The sequence below is a fragment of the Penicillium mononematosum genome (genome assembly GCF_028829835.1).
Source record: "Penicillium mononematosum strain IBT 11891 chromosome Unknown utg000005l:1.0-9366267.0:1.0-9372171.0, whole genome shotgun sequence".
Lineage (NCBI taxonomy): Eukaryota > Fungi > Ascomycota > Eurotiomycetes > Eurotiales > Aspergillaceae > Penicillium > Penicillium mononematosum.
In genome coordinates this window covers 595101-617423 of record NW_026643275.1, presented here as the reverse complement: position 1 = coordinate 617423, position 22323 = coordinate 595101, and the positions used below count along the sequence as shown (strand labels likewise).

The 22323-nt window shown below is 47.5% G+C and overlaps 9 protein-coding genes across 9 annotated transcripts; 2 read left to right on the top strand and 7 right to left on the bottom strand.

The window, feature by feature from the left end:
* Positions 1 to 335: 335 nt before the first annotated feature.
* Positions 336 to 1978, bottom strand: N7519_008361 (uncharacterized protein; the record flags this gene model as incomplete). Its single annotated transcript, XM_057295137.1, has 2 exons — positions 336 to 1122; positions 1401 to 1978. 2 exons carry the CDS (start codon positions 1976 to 1978, stop codon positions 336 to 338), a joined length of 1365 nt encoding a protein of 454 aa, XP_057143019.1.
* Positions 1979 to 5972: 3994 nt separating this feature from the next.
* N7519_008360 (uncharacterized protein) lies at positions 5973 to 6185 on the bottom strand (the record flags this gene model as incomplete). Its single annotated transcript, XM_057295136.1, has 1 exon — positions 5973 to 6185. One exon carries the CDS (start codon positions 6183 to 6185, stop codon positions 5973 to 5975), a length of 213 nt encoding a protein of 70 aa, XP_057143018.1.
* A 528-nt stretch (positions 6186 to 6713) lies between these two features.
* Positions 6714 to 7236, bottom strand: N7519_008359 (uncharacterized protein; the record flags this gene model as incomplete). Its single annotated transcript, XM_057295135.1, has 2 exons — positions 6714 to 6849; positions 6935 to 7236. Coding segments are annotated over 2 exons (438 nt in total), but the record flags the coding sequence as incomplete, so codon positions are not given.
* Positions 7237 to 7501: 265 nt separating this feature from the next.
* On the bottom strand, positions 7502 to 7780 carry N7519_008358 (uncharacterized protein; the record flags this gene model as incomplete). Its single annotated transcript, XM_057295134.1, has 1 exon — positions 7502 to 7780. The coding sequence occupies one exon, from the start codon at positions 7778 to 7780 to the stop codon at positions 7502 to 7504; it is 279 nt and encodes a 92-aa protein (XP_057143016.1).
* A 1620-nt stretch (positions 7781 to 9400) lies between these two features.
* N7519_008357 (GTPase-activating protein GYP7) lies at positions 9401 to 12275 on the bottom strand (the record flags this gene model as incomplete). Its single annotated transcript, XM_057295133.1, is given in 6 exon segments — positions 9401 to 9741; positions 9796 to 10114; positions 10168 to 10430; positions 10483 to 11854; positions 11903 to 11984; positions 11998 to 12275. The coding sequence occupies 6 exon segments, from the start codon at positions 12273 to 12275 to the stop codon at positions 9401 to 9403; spliced, it is 2655 nt and encodes an 884-aa protein (XP_057143015.1).
* A 734-nt stretch (positions 12276 to 13009) lies between these two features.
* Positions 13010 to 14193, top strand: N7519_008356 (aromatic ring-hydroxylating oxygenase subunit alpha; the record flags this gene model as incomplete). The annotated part of the gene is made up of 4 exons (XM_057295132.1): positions 13010 to 13096; positions 13147 to 13538; positions 13590 to 14005; positions 14069 to 14193. The coding sequence occupies 4 exons, from the start codon at positions 13010 to 13012 to the stop codon at positions 14191 to 14193; spliced, it is 1020 nt and encodes a 339-aa protein (XP_057143014.1).
* A 321-nt stretch (positions 14194 to 14514) lies between these two features.
* On the top strand, positions 14515 to 16105 carry N7519_008355 (putative iron-sulfur cluster-binding protein; the record flags this gene model as incomplete). The annotated part of the gene is made up of 6 exons (XM_057295131.1): positions 14515 to 14571; positions 14822 to 15299; positions 15348 to 15702; positions 15771 to 15796; positions 15849 to 15971; positions 16020 to 16105. The coding sequence occupies 6 exons, from the start codon at positions 14515 to 14517 to the stop codon at positions 16103 to 16105; spliced, it is 1125 nt and encodes a 374-aa protein (XP_057143013.1).
* A 353-nt stretch (positions 16106 to 16458) lies between these two features.
* On the bottom strand, positions 16459 to 18201 carry N7519_008354 (uncharacterized protein; the record flags this gene model as incomplete). The annotated part of the gene is made up of 1 exon (XM_057295130.1): positions 16459 to 18201. One exon carries the CDS (start codon positions 18199 to 18201, stop codon positions 16459 to 16461), a length of 1743 nt encoding a protein of 580 aa, XP_057143012.1.
* A 1913-nt stretch (positions 18202 to 20114) lies between these two features.
* N7519_008353 (polysaccharide lyase family 20 protein) lies at positions 20115 to 20867 on the bottom strand (the record flags this gene model as incomplete). Its single annotated transcript, XM_057295129.1, has 1 exon — positions 20115 to 20867. One exon carries the CDS (start codon positions 20865 to 20867, stop codon positions 20115 to 20117), a length of 753 nt encoding a protein of 250 aa, XP_057143011.1.
* Positions 20868 to 22323: the final 1456 nt, after the last annotated feature.

The following is a 22323-nucleotide window of genomic DNA, read 5'->3' as shown; positions in this document are numbered from 1 at the left end:
TGGTGTTAGAGCTCAACAATACCCTACAGTTATCTGGTTGATAGAGTGATCTTTGCATTTACAGATAGTTTGATACATATTGCATTATTCTTTCTATAATATCTTTCGAAGTAAGTTAAAGATTTCCGAGGTTGATGTGTGCTGGTATATCGAATCCCAGGTTTGACCAGACGGTAAGGTTGGTGGGTAATTTCATCATACAACATAAAAGCTATCTCCATTTCGTATGGATATCTTCCTGAAGGCAGACTTGCCTTCTCACGATCAAAGTCAAAATTCGAAACTAATTCGGCCCTTTGCTCAGGGTAGTAAAACAAAGTAGCACGACACCGTACCTATACACTACTCCACTTATAAGAGGCATATAGCCGCTTGCCCGTTAATGGGTCAGATCCTCCAAGTGCAAGCTTTCCAATCCGTTCATGCTCTGGCGCAGAATCCCCCATTACGCCAGGTATCTTATCCAGAATGGCAACATAGTTCGAATCAACACCCGCAAGTAAAGGGACGTCATCCGCAACCGAAGCCCCAATCCTCATCATCGCAAACGAATCTAACTGTTCCGTCCATCGAGGAGTTCGAGCAGAATAATACCCAAGCCCCATTAAAATAAACAGATAAAGACCCAGCAAAACCGAGACCGTCACGATACCGCCAACTGAGAACGTCGGGATCGAAGTATCCTTCCCCATGTCCCAACTTACCGTCAGGCCACCATATCCACTTTTTTCACTGCCGAATTCCATCCAGGCTTGGTTCGCCAGAAAGGCGGCGGCGTTGAATGCGTTCTCGAGGCGGCGGCTGCTAACTTGGTGGAATGTCTTCAGCCAGGAGTAGATCGCTTCTTCGGCTGTTTGTGCTCCATTAAAGCCGCAGGGGAACTGGACCGTGGTGGGGTACTCTTCTGGATCTCGTATATCCAGAGACCCTTCGTTGTTGAGAAAAAGCCCGCCGAGTGGTGCCATGCTAAGACAAACGTCCGGGTTCGCTGAACCACTGCCCTGGACACGCTTGAATACCAGCCGGGGCCATGACTCAAAGAAGCAGTCTGGGCCGAATAAAGCGAGTGTGAGTGTCTGCAGAGGGCCTTTGTGGGAGTCTAAATAGACAGCCTCGGGGTTCCTAATTATGCCAGGACTGGACGTATCGACCAACGATATTAATAAGATACTTAGGCACATACCTAGGTAGGTAAGGAACAGACTTACTAATAATCAACATTGCAGTCGTCGCTGTCAGTGCAATTCGGTATTTTTCTTAAAAGCGGTCCAGCTTGTCCTCCATTATTGTAGTTGGGAAGCTCAAAATATCCGGCTGTCGTGTTGACTGTTATCTTGACAGCATATTCAGAAGGGGACTCCTCGCTAGAGCTCACTCCGTCATACGAGATTTCAACATACAGGTCCTCGGAAAAGTCCTGCCGATCTCGTGTTGAGATCCAGGGAGATTGCCGCATATCTGCCGGCATGCACGCTGTTACTTCCCAAGAGTAATCGTCGGAACCGCTAGAATGGAAAACGTTCTTGTGGTGAAAGTATAGAGACCCTGGTGTATCGCCACAGTTCTTTGGGAAAGGAGCGGGAGAAACAGTGGTTGTTGAGTTGATGCGCGGTAGATACTGGCGAATTAACCCAGTATTATACCCATTCGGCAATTGAGCGAGAAAGGGGTCTGGAAACGCCGAGATATTTGCAAAAGTCGTCATGTTTTCGGGACAATTGTCGACATATCCTTCAGTACAGAATTCCTTCCCAGGGGGCCATAGCTGTGTTTGAGGCTGCATGACGCTGGTCCGCCCAAGAGCGTTGCGAGTGGCTAGCACAACCGTGTTGTTGGTATACCCAGGGTCGTATGCAAGGTGGTATGGAATGTCGAAGAGTTCTTCGACCCTTCCCCCAATTGGGGCGTTTTGATTGTCTTCGAGGACAGGAAGATCTGCTGGAGGGGAGATATGATGAATCCCAAGACATGGACACATATGGCTATAGCTAGGAATCCACTTCCATACCGTTTCCAATCAGTAGGCGTTAGGGCTCGTGCATATGTGAATGGGTTTATCCAGTTCCGATCAGCCAGCATCATGACCTGTCTAATAGACAGATTGGTACTCGTAGACCTGGTTCGTCTCTGCGAATAAACAGCAGCGGCACTGGAACATGTCGCAGAGGCGGCGGGAATCGAAAAGACACCGACAAACGACATTAGCACTCTCGCTGTCTGTATCCAATCCTCATTTTCTTTGAATAGTTGATTTTCCATATCAAGAGTGAGGCCTGTTGAGGCAGCGCGACCGGAGTCTCTGTTTGTGTTATATCGGAGTTTACGACTCGTAATTGGCCGAAAAGTGAGGTAGACAATAGCAATCCAGCTAAACAAGGATAAAGCAGCGTACGACCCCGCGATCCATAACGCGAACGATGAACAAAGTAAACGGTGGGACCATGGCGCGATGTGGTTGCGCGACAAGCCCTCATTTTCACTCGATAGTGTCACACCGGGGCCCTCTGGCGCTTGAGGCAGCGTCCCACTGGGTCGATGATTTGTTCCTTGGGGCTGTTCTGAAAGCAATGCTTGACAGCTCATATTGGCAAGTTAGTTCGTCGTTACCTAGCAGAGAGAGGAATATTATATGAGAGGAAAAAGGTTGTGAGGCTTGAGGCTCAGCCTGGAAGCACTGCCACCTCCATTGCAGGTACGAGATGCTGTGGGCTTGGTGTGCAGGGGGTTTGTCTGCCAAGGGACTATATATTAACTTATAGTATTTTGAGGTAAAATCTCACCACTGGCGTCGCCCCAAATACGAGGTTGAAATGTGAATCTGCCTTGTACATTAAAGGCCTCGGGTTCACATGATAACCAGAATACTGTCAACAGACGCACCTAAGTAGATTCTGAGGGTATTCAGATGCACCAAAAAAGAAGTACTACCAGCTTCCTGCCTAACTCAAACTAGACCTAGGCACAACCTGCAGGTTACTCATTAATTGTTCATGTTAATTAATTTTCTACAAGGCGTCGAAAGCCGACAAAAATAGTGTATTGGAGGGGAGGCATCTCCAGTGACATACCTCGCTGACCTTCCTGGCATGTCAATGAGCTGATGACTAGGACCACTAGTGCGAAAGGAGGATATTGAAAAATGATTCATTTCATGAGTGAAAATATATTATTGGAATATAAAAATGCCCAACTTGGTTTCTTCACTAGTCCGGATGGTCCACCACTCCCCAGTACTTCTGCCCTACGACTGTGGACCAGTACCGGTCATCATGGGTGATTAGGGCGATGACTGGCGAGTACTGCAAAGCCCAACCTGCCTGGTCTCAACCTTTCTGATGAAAATAGTCTCCTCGTGAGTTGACAAGAGCGCATGTCGTATGTTGAGCACTTTCATGTATCTGTGAGAGAACTATGGGTATCGAAATGGAATGAATGTGTCAGAATTCCGAAAGGTAGGATTAAGGTAGAAAGACAGGGTAAACAAGGCGAAGAGAAAAGAAGAACCAATGAGAAAGACAAAAGGGGGAGGGGTTATCAAATAGTAAACGAGTTTGAGAGAATCTGCGTATTGTTTGTGGGCATCGAAGTGAGGTGACAAAGATGCAAGTGAGAGACAGGCGAAGAGGAGGAAAGGAAATCAGAGGGGCCATGAAGCAAGAGAGTATGAAATAGAACGGTTGAGCTCCTCGTGCAAGAGGAGTTGGAAAATGGTTCATATCCTGAGTGGAAAAACATTATTTGGCACAAGTTCAGATCATCCAGTTCTTGTTCCCTATACAAGATGGTAGTTAGTTTAGCATAGGCTTAAAGTTCGAGACTAGACTTACAGCTACAACGCAGTAGCTTAGTTAGGCCTCTTAAGCAGCCTCTCAGGTGATATATACGTGCGTAGCGGCTCGCGCATGCGGCAGCATCTCTCCGTCTCGATGACTGCGGGAGTGCTGATCAGTGGATCCGGCATTTCGCACAGAGGCAATTCGCACAGAGAAACACCATCCATTTATTTTGGATTCCGGCTCCATTCGGAGGACTCAAGCACTTGCAATTCGTGGATGGCCGCCAGAAGGCCTTGCATGGAAACTGTTGAACAAGCTGCTTGGGCGTATAACCTTACGTCGGGATGGATACCAATAGCAGCGAACTTGCACAACTTCACAAGCGGATGGGTTGAGACACCAAAAAAAAATTTCCTCCGCAGTTTGAGGTACCACAGTTGTGGCATCATTCTGCTTCAGCTTTGGGAATGTCAAGACTTGACCCCACACGCTACCCGAAGTCCTTATGATGAAAAGTGTGAGGCATAGCGTGGCTAAGGGGGTGGAAGCCACTTAATGATATCCCGCACTCGAATGCCATGGGGTATATATATTCGGTGTAGCCGATCGTTTCCCTCAGCTTAGGGTTCTGGCATGGCGTGTATATGTCCGAGAGAAGTATGCCATTTACTCGAGCAAGCAAACGAGCCACTTTGTGTCCAGATCCGTTGGCCAATATATATTGCGCAATCAGATTTGTTTTGCCACTGGGTGCGTAGATGGGAAGTCCAAACTGATCTAGTTCTGCCATGTCTTCGGCCCATCGTGAGTATGCTGGGTCGTATTGAGGCCGCCGTGCCATCCTCCTGCCTTGAGAAAATACCACTCTGCCGGTACGGTGGCAGAAGCGCATACACGTTGGCATAGCAGTAGAGGTACATGACCTTCGTACCACTTGGAAAGTGCCATCAACTAACCCCCTTACCGCTAATTCGGTTGGATAGGGCACTGTGATCCAGACAGCACCCCGAGACATTCCACTATCTATTACCCGGTACTCTCAATTATTCGCAGGTTCGCAAGTGGTAGCATCATCCTAGATTCGTTAATAATAGTACACTGGATATTATCCAGTAGACTCACAATGGAACACATCTGGAATAAGGATTCGCAGAGCTGGAGATATGAAAGGAAAAGTTACGGAAGAAAAAGACAAAAGAAAAAGATGCAAGGTGAGAGAGTGAAGAGAGAAAGGAAAGAAAGTAGAGGAGGAGAAGGGTCAATAAATATACCAGACGCGCGAGCATATGAAAGGTTGAGTACATACGTAGTATCGCATTCCATTGTAGGCATCTTAGAAGGAAATATGGCAAACAGTTCAGTGCTTTGCAGTTGCTCGCGTGAGTAGTACCTCTCAAATAATCGTCCGCTGTATATAAAAGTGACCCTTCCTATATGGCAATATACTGTCATGATTTCATCAAAACACGGACAGACCTGATGGAAACATTACTTTTAATCCAGGTGCTGTAGAATAGTTATACCACGGAAACAAGATCTATCCCCTGCTACTGGCACCATACAACCCCCCTATATTCAAAGAACATTCTCGCCCAGCCCTCGCCACCATGCATGTAATATTCATCTCCTCATTAGGCTCCTCAGTGTTCTCATCCAAGTTCTGGCCATTCATAAATCCCATAATTAGTTGGCTCGTCCAATAAGCCCTTTCGCGGATTCCGAAGGGAAGGACTTCACCCTTATGATTCACAGGCAAGAACAAAACTCACCCCTCTTGGTCCAACATCCCCTATTAAGTAGTTGTGTCGTCTCTGACCACTACCGTCTAGTCCCCACATTTTATCATCCTCGGGTTCTATATGGAAGCAATGAATACACCACACCGTACCGCTGTGCCGTGGGGCCTTCAATAACTTTCGAGCGGTAGCGGGACTACCGGCCATCAACCCATCGTTGTTTCGAGCACGCGTCGTGGTCGTCACGGGAGGCATACTGAAGAAGGAGGCAACAGAATTGAGGAAGAAATGAATACGAAAAGATCACGAAGAGATGGAGGAGTGATGTCGAAACGCAACCTCGGAATGCACTGATCCAAGAAGCTGAGAAGATGAAGAGGAGAGGCGCGAAGATCGAAGATGTTCCCTATGTAAGATGATAGTCAGTTCATGGTAGAAGGGTCAAAATCGGAGACCGGACTTACAGTTGCCGCGCTGCGGCCTCAGCATTGTCCGCAGCTTGGTGGAGGGCAGCTGCGCGGGCACGCAGTGCCAGAGCCTGAGCAACGACTGCACGAGCCTCTCTTCTGCCTGAGCAGCATGCCTCCGCTTCGATAACTGCGGAGGCCGTAATTGGGGTAATGTTGTCCCTCAGCGAGGCTGCGAGTGGTGGTATGACCCCATATTCGCACATTGTATAATATATGCCGGTGAACTCACATTGTTTGAGGACATCTTAGGAGACGTTGTTCGGAATATCTGAAGTGGATGGTTGATATTCGAGAGGATGAAAAGAGTGTGAAATAACTGAGGAATTGCGAAGAAGTGAAGATGAAGAAGGAAAGAAAGGAGAGGAGTGGGAAGTCATTTAATATAGTAAAAAAGCGAGTATATAAGGACTTGAGCCCTATGTTTGCCATATCTGGAAGCCTGGTATCTTTCAGATGCCATTCATATATCATAGACCAAGACGGACTTTCCACTGTCCTCTATAGTCTCCATTTGTAGGGGAAGTGAGGAAGTTACCTAAGTAATATATATTAATCCATGAAGCTACTCTCATAAGCTTCAAATATACCTCGTAGAAGACAAAGAGGGTAAAGTGATGTGAAAGTATTGACTGATATGGAGTGGAAAATGGCGTGAAGTCCGCGAAGGATTCAAATTCACTCGTTACGGCTAGCTCCGGGTCGCGGTGGGCTTGTACTGGTGTGTTTAAAAGTTATCGTGCTGGTGGTGGGATGGGATCTGGGCGTTTTTGCAGAAGCTTACGCCGACGATTCAGGATTTGTAGGGGGAGTTGGGCCAGATTGATATTCAGGGCGAACAAGCGTGAAAGGACAAGGTTGTTAATCAGACTGAAGATACGGGATAGGAAGCATTATTTACCCCTTGTAGCTCTTGCAGTTCTCTTCTTTGCCAGTAGATTCTGGTGAAGCCTACAGTATGTAGGATTCAAGATGCAGAGAGGAGAGAGTTGTATTGGGAAGAGAGTGGAGCGAGCTCCCATACAAACTATCTAGACTACGAGCGAGAGGTTGATGCCTTAGGAACCAGGCATCAATGCACAACAGATTCTTTATGGTGCTTATGGGCCTTATACTCCTGATACGAGGAACAGGAAGGCGATATTGAGGAATGTTGTCGAGATGCAGAAGAGATGGGAGAGAGTTGTGCTCAAATTTATTTGCTGCTGAGTTCTCGATGATCGCATCGATTGAATATTGTCCGACGACATAGCACGGGCTCGCAATTCACGAGCTCGAGCAATTGCGAGTGCAGCCTTCGCCTCTCAGGAGGCCGTTTCCATCGAAATCTAGCGGGAAGCGCTCGAGAAGTTGCTTGTTGGACATATTTTTTGCTGCCACGTAGGCAAGCTCATCAAACCGTTCCCAGACCGGAAATTTTTCCAGCGCCAGGCCATCGAGATCGTCAGCATTGATGTGCGGCGTAGGTACCGGAGCATTCAGCAAATGGCGTTTGGGGCCAGTACGAATGGCGACTGCCGCGTTATGAATGATGGGTCAGGAGAGCCTCAGTCGCCTCCGCAATGTCGGCTTCAGTGGGTCGGCAAATCCCTTGTGGCTCGTGGAAAGCTGAGGGGGGTGGAAGCCAGGTCCCGTCGTCTTTCCAGACTACTGCGGTAGCCAGAGATGGGCAGGGACGATTCAGCGGGCTCGCTGGGTCGACCCTTGGTGGATCTGGGTCAGCGTTGTCGGGAGCCCATGTGGGCTGCCTCGACAGCAACTGCCTCCGCTTAGCTGACTGCCGAAGCGCTGATAGGGTCATTTTCTTTCACCCCAGGTAGCCTTATTCTACATTCGTTAATCGTGGTATATTGTTTGATATTCGTGGAGACTCACGTTGTTAGATGGCATCTTTGATAGTCAGTTATAGATATCAAGGCAATCTTCGACAACGACGTGAAATAACGTAAACTGGTGAGGTCGGACGAAGAAAGGGAAAAGGAAGGAAGGGAGAAGGGAGAGGATCATTAAATATAGCAACCTTGGAAACGTGCGAGTATATAAGGACTTGAGTCGATGTTTTCCTCGTTTGGAAGCCTGCTATCTCTCAGTTGTCATTCACATTTTATGGACAAAAAGAGTGTCCGTCCTCTACAGTCTCTATTTGTAGGGGAAGTGAGGAAGTTAATACAATACATTAAGTGAATTTATTTTCATAAGCTTCTAATATACCTTATAGAAGACAAAGAGGGCAAAGAAAGTCCTCACAACTGCCAAATAAAAAGATGATCTATGACTGAAAGACCAAAGGACCTCACCTTCATTCAGATCTTCTACGTACATTAGCTGATTGTATAAATATGTACCAATCCCATCTACGAATCCTTCCCTCTTTCTCACTCTGCACTCTACCACTTGCCCACTTCCGACCTTTCGACAGATGGTGCTCATCAAGAGCAATTTATACATCACCGAGGTACCCGTTTTCCTAGGAGCACAGCTCAGGAAATGCCGCTGAGCGAGTCAACCCATACCGGGATAGACTGGAACTAGCTTGCCATGCACGGGGGCAAAAGCGGGCTCGCAGTAGAAGCCCTAGTCGCCCGATCCAACCCGTATGCGCATCTGATCCTCAATTTGGAGAAGGGCTAACATGTACAGTCAGAGATCGAGGACAAAGAGAGTCAAATTTCAGTCCTGTATCAACCTCCACCGTGACTGACACTCTACCCGTGTCCAATGTGCCACATTGGGCTATGCTCGCGCCTGTGTCTAATGTGTGCAATGAAGTTGAGGGTGCACCTGCTCCTAGTGAGCCAGCCCCCCACTAAGTCAGCCCAGACTACGCCATCGAACTGAGGAAATTCTGAGTGTGCCTGCTGTTACTGAGGTCACTACAGCTGCTCGGTCACAAGTGCACAGTAATGTGACGGCATTGAAATGTGATGACTTGAGCCCAGACAGTCAAGGAAGCTTCGTTTGCAACATGAGGATCTCGGTGATTATGTCCTTTATAGAAAGAAGCCAGTTCTCAGTTTCGACTTTTAGCACCTATTTGAATGATCTTCCCGATATTCTTAGTGTATGTATACTAGGATTGTTACTGGATGTAGTTATACGACGTTTCGTTATTGTAGATATCTCTATGAGTGCAATTAGAGCTTGTAAATAAGAATCATCGATCGCATTCAAATGGTGGATGGAAACATAATTCATTCCAAGAAGGCGCGATATGGCAAAACACCCTAATCCCATGTCCCTTTACTCCGCAAAACCGTGTCGTTGAAGAAAGAAATCAAGGAAGAATATACATAAGGCAATCGTAAATCGTGAATAGCCAAGAATTCGAGAACAATGGAAGGAAAGCAATGGCTTAGTTCAGAGAGCATAACATCCGTATCAAGCGCGACATCCAACCCAAGCATCATAGCCCCTGATGCAATTATGAAGTCTGCTGGCGTTTCCAGGGGACGTCTTTACGAAGTAACTGGCGTAGCTCTGAAGAAATCACCTTCGGTTTGTCGGCGTCGATTGCCTTTTGAAGAGCAGAGGGGCCAGCGTTGACTCCGCTGCTTGATGCAACAGTACGCTGGGGTGATTTTCCCTTGCTGCCTGAAGGAGAATCTTGGCCCGTTGCGCCTGGGCGACGCTGGTGGGCGGTTGGTGCAGCAGGGAAGCTGTCTTTCTTGTCTATCGCTTGCACGGAACGCTCGAAACGGTGGAAGAGCGATTCTGCGCGGGTGAGGATGGGTACGAGATCCATTGTGTTTGAAAGCTCGTTGACTAGAGATTGCAATGTTAGTAATTTGATATCAATACGTCAAGATATCAACATACTGTATTTCAGCACTTCATCAAAGTGCTTGAGATGATCCATGATTACATCTCGGTGCTTCTCGAGTATGGCGAGCGCAATGAACAGGTGGAAGCTACTGGAGAAGTAATCGGTCCACAAAGTCTCCCATAGACGCAGCACATCGCCCCAGTCAAACTCCCGTTTGTACCACACCAGCAGCATGCGGAAGAAGAAGAAGAAGTTGGTACTGTCGGCGGACTGCAGGTGCAAGTAGAGCTGCGGGTCCATGAGCTGGACGAGGTTATCCAGCGCTAATAGCTGCCCACGCATTCCAGACTGGTCTCGGAGGAAATTATATTCCTGTGCAGAAAGGTTAGTAAGATAATACAGCTCTTTTTGCGTAGGAAACATACCATTCGATCCATGAACCCGACAAACGCCCAGAAAGCTACGGCGTCATCTTGCATCACAGCATAGATCGGCGCCAGGAGATCACTCATCCCTTGAACATACCCAAGTTCCGGGTTAAATTCATTATACGTCAAGAGCATATCCTTCATCTGCTCCAGGTGCACATTGGTACCCGTCTCGGCGAATGGAGAATCAGGATCCGGATGAGGGATGTCTTCGCCCGCAAACAAAGGGATTGTACGGTCAGTGCGGTGAACATCCTTCTCTGTATCCATGCGTTAGTGGCCACCATATCCAAATCCGGTGTGTAACCTCACCTATCCGATTCTTCTGCTCTTTCCAATGATCAAACTGCTCAATCGTTGAGTTTCCCTCAACCATTCGCTCCCACCAGCCTGCTTTCAGCCGGATGTACTCATCGCGCTTAGAGTTCATCATCGCTTGGCGCTCCTCGCGGCTGCTATCCCACGAATACACACCGAGAAGGAAGAGCCATGCCTCCTTTCTGACGCCATCATTGGGATCCAAGCCGCCATGGAAGATCCGCTCCTTCACTTCCTCTGTCGTTACTTGGAGCCTACCTGAGGTCGGGTCGAAGAAGCCCTGCCATTCTTCCAGTTTCAGAACACGGCGTCGCTCCTGGAGAGCCAGGTTCCCCGTCTCCAGCTCCAAGATCTCAAAGTCGCCAACCGAGCTATTCTCCATTTCTAGCATATCCTGCGCGGTCCATATACGCTGGTTTCGCTCTTTATCGCTCTGCTCGGCAACACTCATCGCCCAACGAGCTAGGTAGACCCTAGCACTATCGAACTCATCTTGCAGCGTCTGGATCTCTGGATTCTTCATTAAACGGCGCACTTGAGGCGGTACGCGAGGATTATCTGCGATCTCATTCGCAGTCCGACGGGTGAAGGTGGTGATTTTGCTGAGCTGCTCCAGGACTTTCCACCGCGTTTCCTTGAGAGTCTTCATGAATGGATCCATGCTGGCATCGGGCGGTTCAGCTCGGGATCCGGCGGCGGCGGCTTCGGGCTGTGCCTTTGCCAATAGGCTTTTATCGCCATGGCTCACCGGTCGGCCGAAGGATAGTTGGTCCTCATCCGACGGGTTGATGAGGTAGACGTTGCTGTCCACCGCAGAGCGCTGCATCTCCGCATACCTCCGCAACCAGCGCAGTACCTCATCGCCGCCCCAGAACAAACCCCCTTCATTGCCAAATGGATCGAAGTTTTCCTTGACCCTCTTCCTCTTTTGTAGGATGGTTGACTGGCATTCATCGTCGTGGAAAAATAGCGCGGGGAAGCCATCGCCCGCTCGGGTATTGATCACTAAACTCCCAAACCACCATCCCAGGCTCGGTGGCCGTACCAATAGCGAGTATATCTCCGATAGCGGAATTGCGAAGGAATACAACCCGATGGGGTCTTTGTAGGTGGTGGTGGTCGGAAGCGGCGGAACGAGGTACTTCTGGCGCGGCGGAGAGTCGCCTTCAGAAAGGTCTACTTTCACATATGTATCGTAGGCTTCTCCAAGGGAGGACTCTGGGACCCATGCGAGGAGATATGAGGGTGTATCGGGGTTTCTAGAGTGGGACGCGGGTGCATGTGACGCGGGGAGGGGTTTTTGCTGGATGAGGGCGATAAAACCAGGGATATTGTCTTTGGAAGAGGAAGTTGGATGCACATAGACCTGGATTTATTGTTAGATTGTAATCCTCTTTGATGGAGATTGTCTCACTTTGCTTTTAGAAAATAGTAGCTTAACCCCTCTGCTCGAGGCAGCCTGAGTGATGGTATTGTATTCGTCTTCTTCGTCGTCACTCATGGCGTAACAAGATGCAGGAGGTGAGGGTGTAGGAGGAGGAGTATATTTGACCGAGGCCATGACAGAAGGGGAATGAAGCTGAAAGTTCCAACCTTTCAAAGTTGGAGGTTGGAAGGTTGGAAGGTTGGAAGTTGGAGACGACGTAATTGCCCGATAAGATACGGATCGGCTGATTTTCCCTTATATCTCTGGTGACGCTTCTTTCACTCTTTCTTTTGGATCTTCTGAATCTTTCGATCTTTGTTGAGATGTTTGATTTCCTTGAGTTGGTGATCTTTGAATACATCTTTCTTTTCCTCTATGTTGCTCTTGCGCCTTTGGTCGCCACTCACGGATCCTCCAGGCAGCCAAATTCATAGTGAACCTCAACATAGACGTGAACAGAATAAATAGGAATCTCTGTCTATCTCCGACATCGATTTGTGTTAAATTTCGTTTCTGTTTCTTTTTTTAAGGTGGGCTATGGTATCTTCTTACCTACATCTATGTACATATGTCCATGTACAAATGTAGGCAAGCCACCATTGGGAGACCATAGCAGATAATTGGAGCAACTGTCGCTGTCAGACACTTTCATAGACACTTTGGTTTCGGTCTTTTAGTTCTCTCAATATTATACATTCTCGCTTGAGCATAGACAGGCTAAAAATGCCTACTTAGGTATATCCACTTCCACCCTCATCGCCCATTGGCAGCATTGTCCCTGGACTCGACTCAGCTCATAAGAGACCCAAGACCCTAGAGATATACTGTCTATCTTTGGGGCCTTTACATGGCGAGAACATCTGAGATCTGTGCGTCGGCCGTGTGATCAAGCGTGACATCGACGGGACTCGATAACTCGTTTGGGAAACGATATACCGTAGTGCACTCAAGGTCAGACAACCTTATTACCACAAAAAATGCATGTCTACCAATTGAAGCCGCGAGACACCCTGCTGCGGTGTAAGGAAGTCTGCGGCGATATAAAAATGCGTCTCTATCGCTATCGCTGTTGCAATTCACAACTTCATCGACATCATGTCTGAGCTCACTCGCACTTTGCCTGCCTCTTGGTATTGCAGTCAGCCGCTGTATCAGATGGAGAGGCGAGCGGTCTTCCTCAAAGTATGTAACACAGTCTCCTGGCAGTTGAAGGAGATTAATATGTGCTCCAGTCCTGGTACTTGCTCGGCCCAGTCACCAGATTCCAGGTTGTGGGTGAGCATGTTCCGTACGAAGTTGCCCAGCAGCCCATCTCTGCTGTTCGCACCTCAGGGGAGGCCCTAAACCCCGTCGCCGACGAACTGAAGGTTGTCTGCGCGAAAACAGTACGTGTGGTCCAGGTGAAACGTGAAGTTTCTTCTAACAATTGTACTACCGACAGGGTAAAGAACTGCGTAGCCATCTCACTCCAACTGGACTCCTTTTTTTCAACTATCTCCGACGATGCTCCCAGTTTCCATGAGTTCTTCCCAGAGCTTGAAGAGCTGCTCGGCAAAGTCGACTTCACTAAGCTACCGCATCGTCGTAGCATCAGCTATGAAGGCCGGTTCAACTGGAAGACCATGTAACATTCTCTCTTATCCTTCTGAATTGTGTTATTATTAACTTTCATCAGGGTCGACGGATATCAAGAGTGTCTACACTGCCAATACACCCACCCGTCTTTCTCCAAATTCTACCCGCCGACCTTCTACACCGTGCGCAACAAGCACAATTTCTCGCAGCATATCGCAGACCCGAACAAGTCAGATGATGGTCTATTCCTTTACTTCTTTCCCAACTGCACACTGAACGTCTATGGTGGTGGTATGTCCTCCTTCAGAGTATGCCCGACCGCTGACCCGCATGTCACCCGGATGGAATTTGATTACTTCCATCTTGAATCGGGAGACAAGTTCGAAGAATACTTTAAATTTGTGCGTCAAGTTGCTATGGAAGACTTCGAGCTCTGCGAGAAGGCCCAAAGCAATTTAGCGAAGGGAGTCTATCACGAGGGAATTTTGAACCCGAACAAGGAAAATGGCGTGTCTTGTGAGTTGTGGCTTTCAAAAAAAGTTTGTGTTCATGCAATAATGCTAACAGACATGTCTCCAGACTACCAGAGACGGGTGTTTGATATGGTCTGCGAGCAGCACGAGTTTGACAGGTCTGTCAAGACAGTGAAAGAGTCTGGAGTTGAGGAGCATGTTGCGCCCAAAACGGTTCAAACGACGGCGTAGTATAGTCATAGGAATATAGCGATCGCTCTTTTGTCATGAGATATGGAAAATTTGAATGTAACTATAATCTTTAATGCTTTGCACAGTACTCACAGTATGATAAAAACAACCCCAGCCATAAGGGATTGAAAATCAGGAGTGAGCATGTCAGCTGAGTGATACAGCCAGGAAATTCCAACCCAATCGGGTAATATAGGGAGGCATATGCGCTAAGTGGAGAGTATAATGTGGAGGGGTGGCATCCAGGTCTCCCAGTTACAATTATATCAGTGGCAGATGCCAACCATTCTCTATTGCTCAAAACAGCAGCACTTTGTTTCCATGGAGTCTACCGATGCATATTTCTTGACCTCTCCAGCCTCCACCCTCGTGGCCTTGGTAACAATTATCTTTCTACTTCGCCGAACATGGCCCCATCTATTTCAACCAAAAGCCAATAAAGTCACAGAATCTATTCCAATTACCTCTCCAAACGACTCAGACTTGGCCGTTTCCAAAGAATCCGAAATCCCAGAAGGATGGTGGAGCGGTCGGGAAAGTCTTCGAGCTCGAACGGCGCGCGCTCTTTAGCCAAGTAATGGAAATGTGGGTAGTATTGTTTGACAGAATCGCTAACATGCAGCTCTAGACATGGCTCTACCTTGCCCACTGTTCCCAGTTCCAAAAGCCCGGGTCGTATCAATCTTTCGACGTTGCCGGCTTCCCGGTCTTTCTCATTCGGGGCAAGGACGACAAGATCCGCGCTTTCCATAATGTATGTCGCCATCGTGCCTACACTATTACCAGAAAGGAGACTGGTGCCTCGACCATTCTTGGGTGTCGGTATCATGGCTGGAGCTATGATACCACTGGTCGGCTGGTGAAGGCTCCTCAGTTTGAGGATGTTCCCGGGTTTGATAAGTCACAGAATAGTCTGTTTGAGATCCATACGTATACCACTGATCAAGGCATGATTTTTGTGAACCTCAATTCTGGTGAGCCGGCTGCATTTGACAGTGAGGTGGTTTCGAGTTTGAGTGGATTTGCCCGCATGGCTGGTCTAGAAGCGAAATCCACTTGGGTTGTTGGTCAGACTTTGTCGGGAGACTTCAATTGGAAGGTCGGAGGTAAGTAACTAATTTCGGAAGTTGTTGGAATAGCTGACATTTCAATAGTACGAGCTCGTCACCTCGATGTCTATACTAGTGAGCTACATCGCAGAATATCTGAATTATCAGGGCCCTCTACCGTTATGAAGCTTGTCAGGTCTATTACGCGGAAGAGCACCCGGGAAGAGTATTCTTCGTTTCCTACTACGCTTATTTATTCATTTCAGTATGTGGAATTATGCCTTGCTCTTTCCTTCTTTCCCGCCTCTGAGTCGAAGACGAATATCCGCTTCGACACCTTCGCGAGTTCCGCCGTCAATGAACCGGAAATTCAGAGAATGTCCGAAGTACTAAAGAGCGCGACGAAGAAGTTGATTGGAGAGATTGAGCTTGAGTATCAATACATCTCGACCAAGCAAGGGTGAGTATTTTGACCTATATAGTATAGTGTCCGACAATACCTGTTGCTAATCTCGTTTCTTTAACTAGATCTCTGGCCGAGTTAAATAGCACAGGTATGGTTTTTGCATATGAACTTTATTTCTATAGCCTCATTCAATCAAGCAGACACTCGTCGAATCTTGAGTCGACTCCAGGAGCACACAAAGCTCGAACGGATCGAAGGGGTTCAGATCCTCCCAGCCATGCACAAACCAAAAGGGAGCACTCTATTTCAGAAGGCAGATCAACGTGAGTGCTTTTATTCCCTGCTAGGCCGTGCTAGCTACTAATTGCCAGAAGTGTGCAAAGAGCTAGACTGTGTTGGCGGTGGATCGCAGAATTCATCGCAGAACGGTACTTCACCAAATGCACTTGACTGGTAGTTTTGTCAAATTTCATTATTGCTTTTGTTCGATCTTTTTATTTAACAACTAGCTTGATAGTTGGGCGTCTATTAATTGGAATAACAGATTATACGTAGTAGACAATTACCTGTTTAGAGAATGTGAAAAGAAACTAGAAGGTATTCGTAAACTACTAAAATACAGACATAGAAAACAGGCAAAAAGACACTAATCGAATCAAGTCATCAACAAACACAGAAACTGAACATAAACTGAACATAAACCACCGAAAAGCCATCCAGTATAAACGGAATAAAAAGAACCACCACTCCGATGCTTCATCCAACAATAACACCGATCCCTCTACAAGTACCATACCGAGATACAACTTCTCAACTTCGGCGCGATCCATTCCTGTGCACACTCTTGGTGACCATATTACTAGGATCCCTGATAGGGCCAAGAGTCTGTCTCCCACCACTGCGAGCGGTAATATATTTCGGCCTATTCCTCCTAATAACCCCCGCGTCAGCGGGATGTGCCGTATTATGACCCTCATACATAAGCAGTGCCTCAGCTTCAGAAATACTGCGTAACTGAGGGCTTTTCGGATAGTGTGGGCCACGACGGGTGCGCGAGCTCTCTCGCGAAGAGCTCCGAAGCAGCCGCGTCCCTGTACCGATACTGTGTTTGAGGACATTCAGATCGTTATCGCGTATAAACGCATCCAGTGCCAGGTGCCATTCGCTTCCGGGCCAGGAATTAGGCAAGCGGCAGACGAGCGCTTGCATCTTGCGTATGGCGAGAAGCTCCATCACGTTCTGCGTCGGCTCGTAGATTCGGCTGGAGGCGAGCTTGCGCTTGTGCGATGCTAGCCCTTCGGCAATTTCTGTGCCGAAGATTTTGCCGTATTCGTTGACGAATAGTTTGTAGGGTAGATGTGAGAGGATAATGGAGAATATCTCGCCGCTGCGGGGGTACGAGCTTCGAGCCGCGCATATCAGGGCGTACCCTTGTGGGCCGCCGGCTAATCTGGACTGCATCGGATCGCATTTCTGACACAGCCAGTCGATTGCGGCTGGCTCGTCGAAGCATGCGGCGTACATCAGTGGGTTCATGTTCTCCGAGTTTCGGACTTCTGCGTTGAGCATGGAGAATTTCTCGAGCCAGGCCATGAAGTCGGCTCCCGCGGGGTTGAAAGCTGCTGCGATGTGCCAGGAAGATTCTAGCTGTCCGCCGAGTTCGTGGTACTGGTGCTCGACGTTGCCGATGTTGATTCCGTGTTGGTAGAGAGTTTCTGCCACGGCGACGGGTGCGACAGCGCAGAACTCATGCATGGCTGCTTCGTGGAAAATTGTGCGAAGTTCCTCGATCGGTACAAGTTTTGCCTGGCGTAGCCTGTTCAGCGCAATAATAAATTGGGAAAATGCGCTGACACCGACGAGGGAGAGAAGAATGTGGTTCTCGCGAGTTTCTCTGATATCTCTGGGTTTGGTGAGATGTTGAGGATCGGCATTGCTGACAATGTAGGTGAGCAAACCCATATTGAAACCATTCAATCCCGCCTCAATCCAGTTTCTTCCTGATAAGTCATAGCCATTGGGCGTGACGATCCCGAAGTGAACAAGGAACTCCAAGCAGGAAGCGCATTGCATTGCAGCATTGTATGCAGGATGGGTCTTGAATGGATGATTGTCAGTTTCTCTTGGAAACGTAGTGCAATCCGACAAATGGGCCATTGCATCTTCATAATTTTCGTAAGAGCGAATCAGTTCCCTCCATTTTTCAACGGTACCAGGGCGTTTGAACCACTTTTCCACGCTCGATTTGAGTGGTCCATTGTGTACTACAAGTCCATGCATGGCGTGGATCTTCTTTTCCTCCATATATCGGACTCCCACTGAGAAACCAACCATTCTGTCAAATATCATTTCAAGTGCCTTCTGAGGGAGCTGGGGAAGAGGCAACTTAATGGCCCATTGAATTTGCTGGGCTGCTGTTTGCTTGTCGACGTTGCTTGGCCAGGCAACCTGGAGCGCGCCACCTTTGACGTTTCCACTTTGCAATCGGTCGAAGATGACTCCCCAAACTGCTGGACCCCAAGAGTCCAGCATGTGTTCGTCGAAGCCGACCATGATGGATGAATTCAGAAGGGTTTATCGCGAAATTTTGAGAGGTTTGTGAGAATTTAGCTGTTGAGACGCCGCTAGTTTATATCTTTCCACCTCTCCATCCCCTAGGAACGTTAGTATGGGACAATCCTCTGCATTTCCCTTTGATCAAAGAGACCAAAGAAGATAAATATAGATGGGTCGCAGTTATTGGCCAAGAAGTAACATGAATTCCTCCTAAGAGGGTAGGCGAGGGCGATTCTAAGAGCACAAATGGACAAAGAGTCTAAGAACCAAAGTTTGTTCTAGTAATAAGCTCATCTCATATTAACTGAAATATTGAAACCAGATATGGAGGTCGAGTTATTGTGAGCCCTGTGCATCAATTCTATATGTCGAACGGAGAGTGGTTGTCGCTACCATTCATTTCTCTGGTGTCAAGTCAATATTAACAAGTTGAAATGTTAATGTTTAAGAACATGATTCGAGAGTAATTCATAGTCCAATCGCACATTGCTCGTAGTCGTCAAAGAGAGTCGAGGACTCAAGGAAATGTTAGAAATGTGGCTTTGATCTGGTCATCGTGTGGACAAAGAGGTTCTTTCACAACCCAGAGGCGACGTCGGAAGGTTGGGATTTGTGTATACAAATTGAACCGAAATATTTTCTGTTCCAGTCTACCCAACAATCCAGCTAAACCCCAATATCAGGCTTGGTTTTACTTGGTCGAGCATCACAATGTGTGTAAATGATCATTCCAGAGAGATCCAGATACTCAACGATAAAGGAAGATGAATATTGGTATAGAGGTTGAAAGCAATTTGCCCGACTGCAATTCTTGACAAAGAGGAATGTGCAAGAAGCAAGAAGTCATGGATACAAAGAATACCCTCAACAGAGACCTAGGATAACCTACCCTTAGGAATATAGAATTTATTGGAATTTATTAATGTAATCCTGTATACCTACCTAGGTAGGTAGACTACCTATGTTGTAGGTAAAGGCTCTGGAAAACACGGGGAGAAAGAAAATCAGGAACATTTCTGCAAGACAAAATTCAAGTCAGCACTAAAAGTCAGCCCAGGGCCTCCGCTATATTTCTATTATTTCTATTATTGGTATCAACCTGCATTACTCCGTAGATATTCTCGTGTTTCGCTTCTAATTTGTTCTAGGCTTCTCTACGGAGTACTCGCACCTGAAATGCTTAGCTCTGGATATAATTAGCAACACCCCCACCCGCAAATCATTAACCTTTGTGGATTAGTCCCATGGTCAAATATCATGCCAGAGAGAGCACAGGTTGTTATTTGGATCCCGTAAATCTTGTAGATCCTCATCAACGCACTCGGCAAGATCTTCGATAGTTCAAACGGGGCTAAAGCGAGGTTACGAGGATTTCTTGGCTTCCCTACGCCCTCCTCGGATTCTTCCTCGTATATTGTACTCCGTACATATTCGGGACTTAGTAGGTAGTATAACCATTAGCATAGACACACATGAATTATTAAACAATACCATAGCTGAGGGCAACATTCATGCAGGGTGATGTTACTTCTAAATTGGACCCCACGCGACACGGGCTTCTCCGTATGCGCAAAATAGGGGCCAACACTGTAATACGAGATATTTGTACATCGATGTACAAAGCAATTGTTATTGCAGGTTGGAACTACTCTGAGATATGTAGATAGAATTGGGCAGCCTTTTTGGCCCATCATCCTCAAGCTCTCTCGTGATGGTCCGGTCCTCAACTTCACCACCGATGAGCACCAAGTGGTACAATACACATAGGTAGTTAGTATGTTTATTTCGGTTTAATGTTCTGTTAAAACCGTCCGGCACTGAGCAGTTTAAAAAACGCGAATAGTTACAATAAGCGTAATACACAAAATTCGAAACCAAGCAAGTCAACACTCGCCTGCATCGATACCGGCTTAAGCCGCAATATCGGCAAGCGTAGTCCCAGCAGCAATCTCATCATACCACACATTCCTAGTCTCCTGGGACCCCTTCATCTGCTTATCATCATGCCAGCCATTCGCATAAAGGCCAACCCGGAACTGGAAAGCCCGATCGTCGTCAATGGTAGTACTAATATCCTTCTCATCCAACACCTTCTCCCCATCATACCACATTTTGTAATACCCCGTCCCATCCGACTCCCACTTCGCCTCGATCTCAATCCGGTGCCATTTACCCGCAGTGACAGTGGCTAGATCATTGAAACCCTTGACCTCCTGCTTGCAGACCGAGCCCTGCTTGACACGCGAGTAGAGTCTATTACCCTTGAGCGAGACCATGGTCGTCGGCATCCAGTCCTCGCAGCCGCTATCTGTGAAGTCGGCGATGAATTGCGCGATGCTGTAGGATTGCACGGGGAGGAATTCCCAGTCCTCTTGCAGTCGGAAGGAGAAACCGTATGCGCCCGTGTCACCGCGCTTGTACACGTCGTTCTTTACCACTTCCGAGTGGTACCGACCGGAGTAGTCTTCATCGTAGATTTGGGTCATTTTGAGCGCGGTGTTTCCCTTGTAAACCACATTCGTCACTTGCTTCACGGTGCCGTGGTGCTCTTTGTTTATTTTGTCCCAGCCGGAGGTTGTGCCGGTGTTTTTGAAGATTAGGCTCGCCTGCGCACCCAGGCTGAGTGCCAGCAACGCTGCGACTGATGGGAGTTTGCCGAGCATGATAGGGGTAGGCACAGTAGAATTGATATAGAGTAGGGCTGGTATCTTCAACTACCTACATTCTCGTGGGCTGGGCGGTTTTATACGTCCAAATCCGAGCTTCCTTCAGGGGCATGTGAAGTGTGCGGAGATGCTCCTTATTAGTTTGATTGATGTTGTCTCATTGAGATTTGAAGAATCATGAGGATTTACCCAAAAGAGAAGTGAGCCGATGCATATAAGACGAGCGATCAAGGCCGGATTCACCCACGATATGTTCCAAATAATCTATTGTGGATAATGTGGTGACTGTCATTGGGCCAACCCGGTATTATTATTGACATGCAATGTAACCCCTGTGGATCATCCAGCTCTCGTCACCTGTTGGCTACCGTTCTAGGCAAATCATCCATATACATTTGATTGCATATCGAGTAAACTGATGCCAGGTAATATAAGAAGGAAGTAGTGGTTATTCCGTATGCATGTATGTATTAATTCAGGTGTTACTACCTGCCTAGGGGAGACGAAACTCATAGTCCCGATTTCAAGCCCTAAGGGGAGCTTGGCCTCAGGCAGAAAGACCTTGGAAGCTTGGGCGTGGAGCCAAATTGTTGTCAAATCGAGCATCAAACCCTGTCCGATCCACAAGTGGCGATGGAAAATCCCGAGAACGACGGGCCTTTGTGGTCCCCACCTTTCACTGTTTCCTTTGCAAAGCAGCCGTGAAATCCTACACGCGCTATCGCTAACGATAAGAAGGAGAAATGTGAGGGGAGGACACATTTATTTTACTTGGACTAGTTGACTAGTTGCTCCTTTGATGTTAGCCTCTTTCCCCAGATTGGGCCAGTGCTCTAGTTGCAGAGTGTAGAGACACGCAAATACCCACAGTGGACTCTAGCCAAACTCAGCCATTGCAATTTGATTCATTCGATTGATCAAGACATCAAAAGAGGGGATATTTTGCATGATGCTGCAAAAAAATTCAGAGGGGTATGCGGAGTAGGTATGCGAGAGCTCTTTAGCTAGGCAAGAGAGACACGCACTAGGAGATGGAACTCCCTTGCGATTGTGTTGGTAAACACTAAGAGCTAATAGAAATTAACTGCATACATACATATAGTACGTAAAAAAGAAATACGGAGTACCAAGATTATATACGAGCATCCATGGATAGTTTTGAGGGCATACAAGTGTAGGGGTCTATTTCTTCACGGCCATATTTGGGGTTATCAGGTAACGGGGCAATGGGACGGGAAATGTGGCAATTGTTGCATATATTTTCCGTGAATGTATTGCTGCATATCATTGGCCGAATTTAGCTGTTCGTATTCCACGCAACTCATTTCCCCTGACGGCAACAATTTATGTCAATCAACACGAGATTAAGAATAACATTGACTGCGCCTTTCCGAGTACGAGACAACACGAACTTCGATGCAACTACGGAGTACTCTGTCTAACTATAGAAATA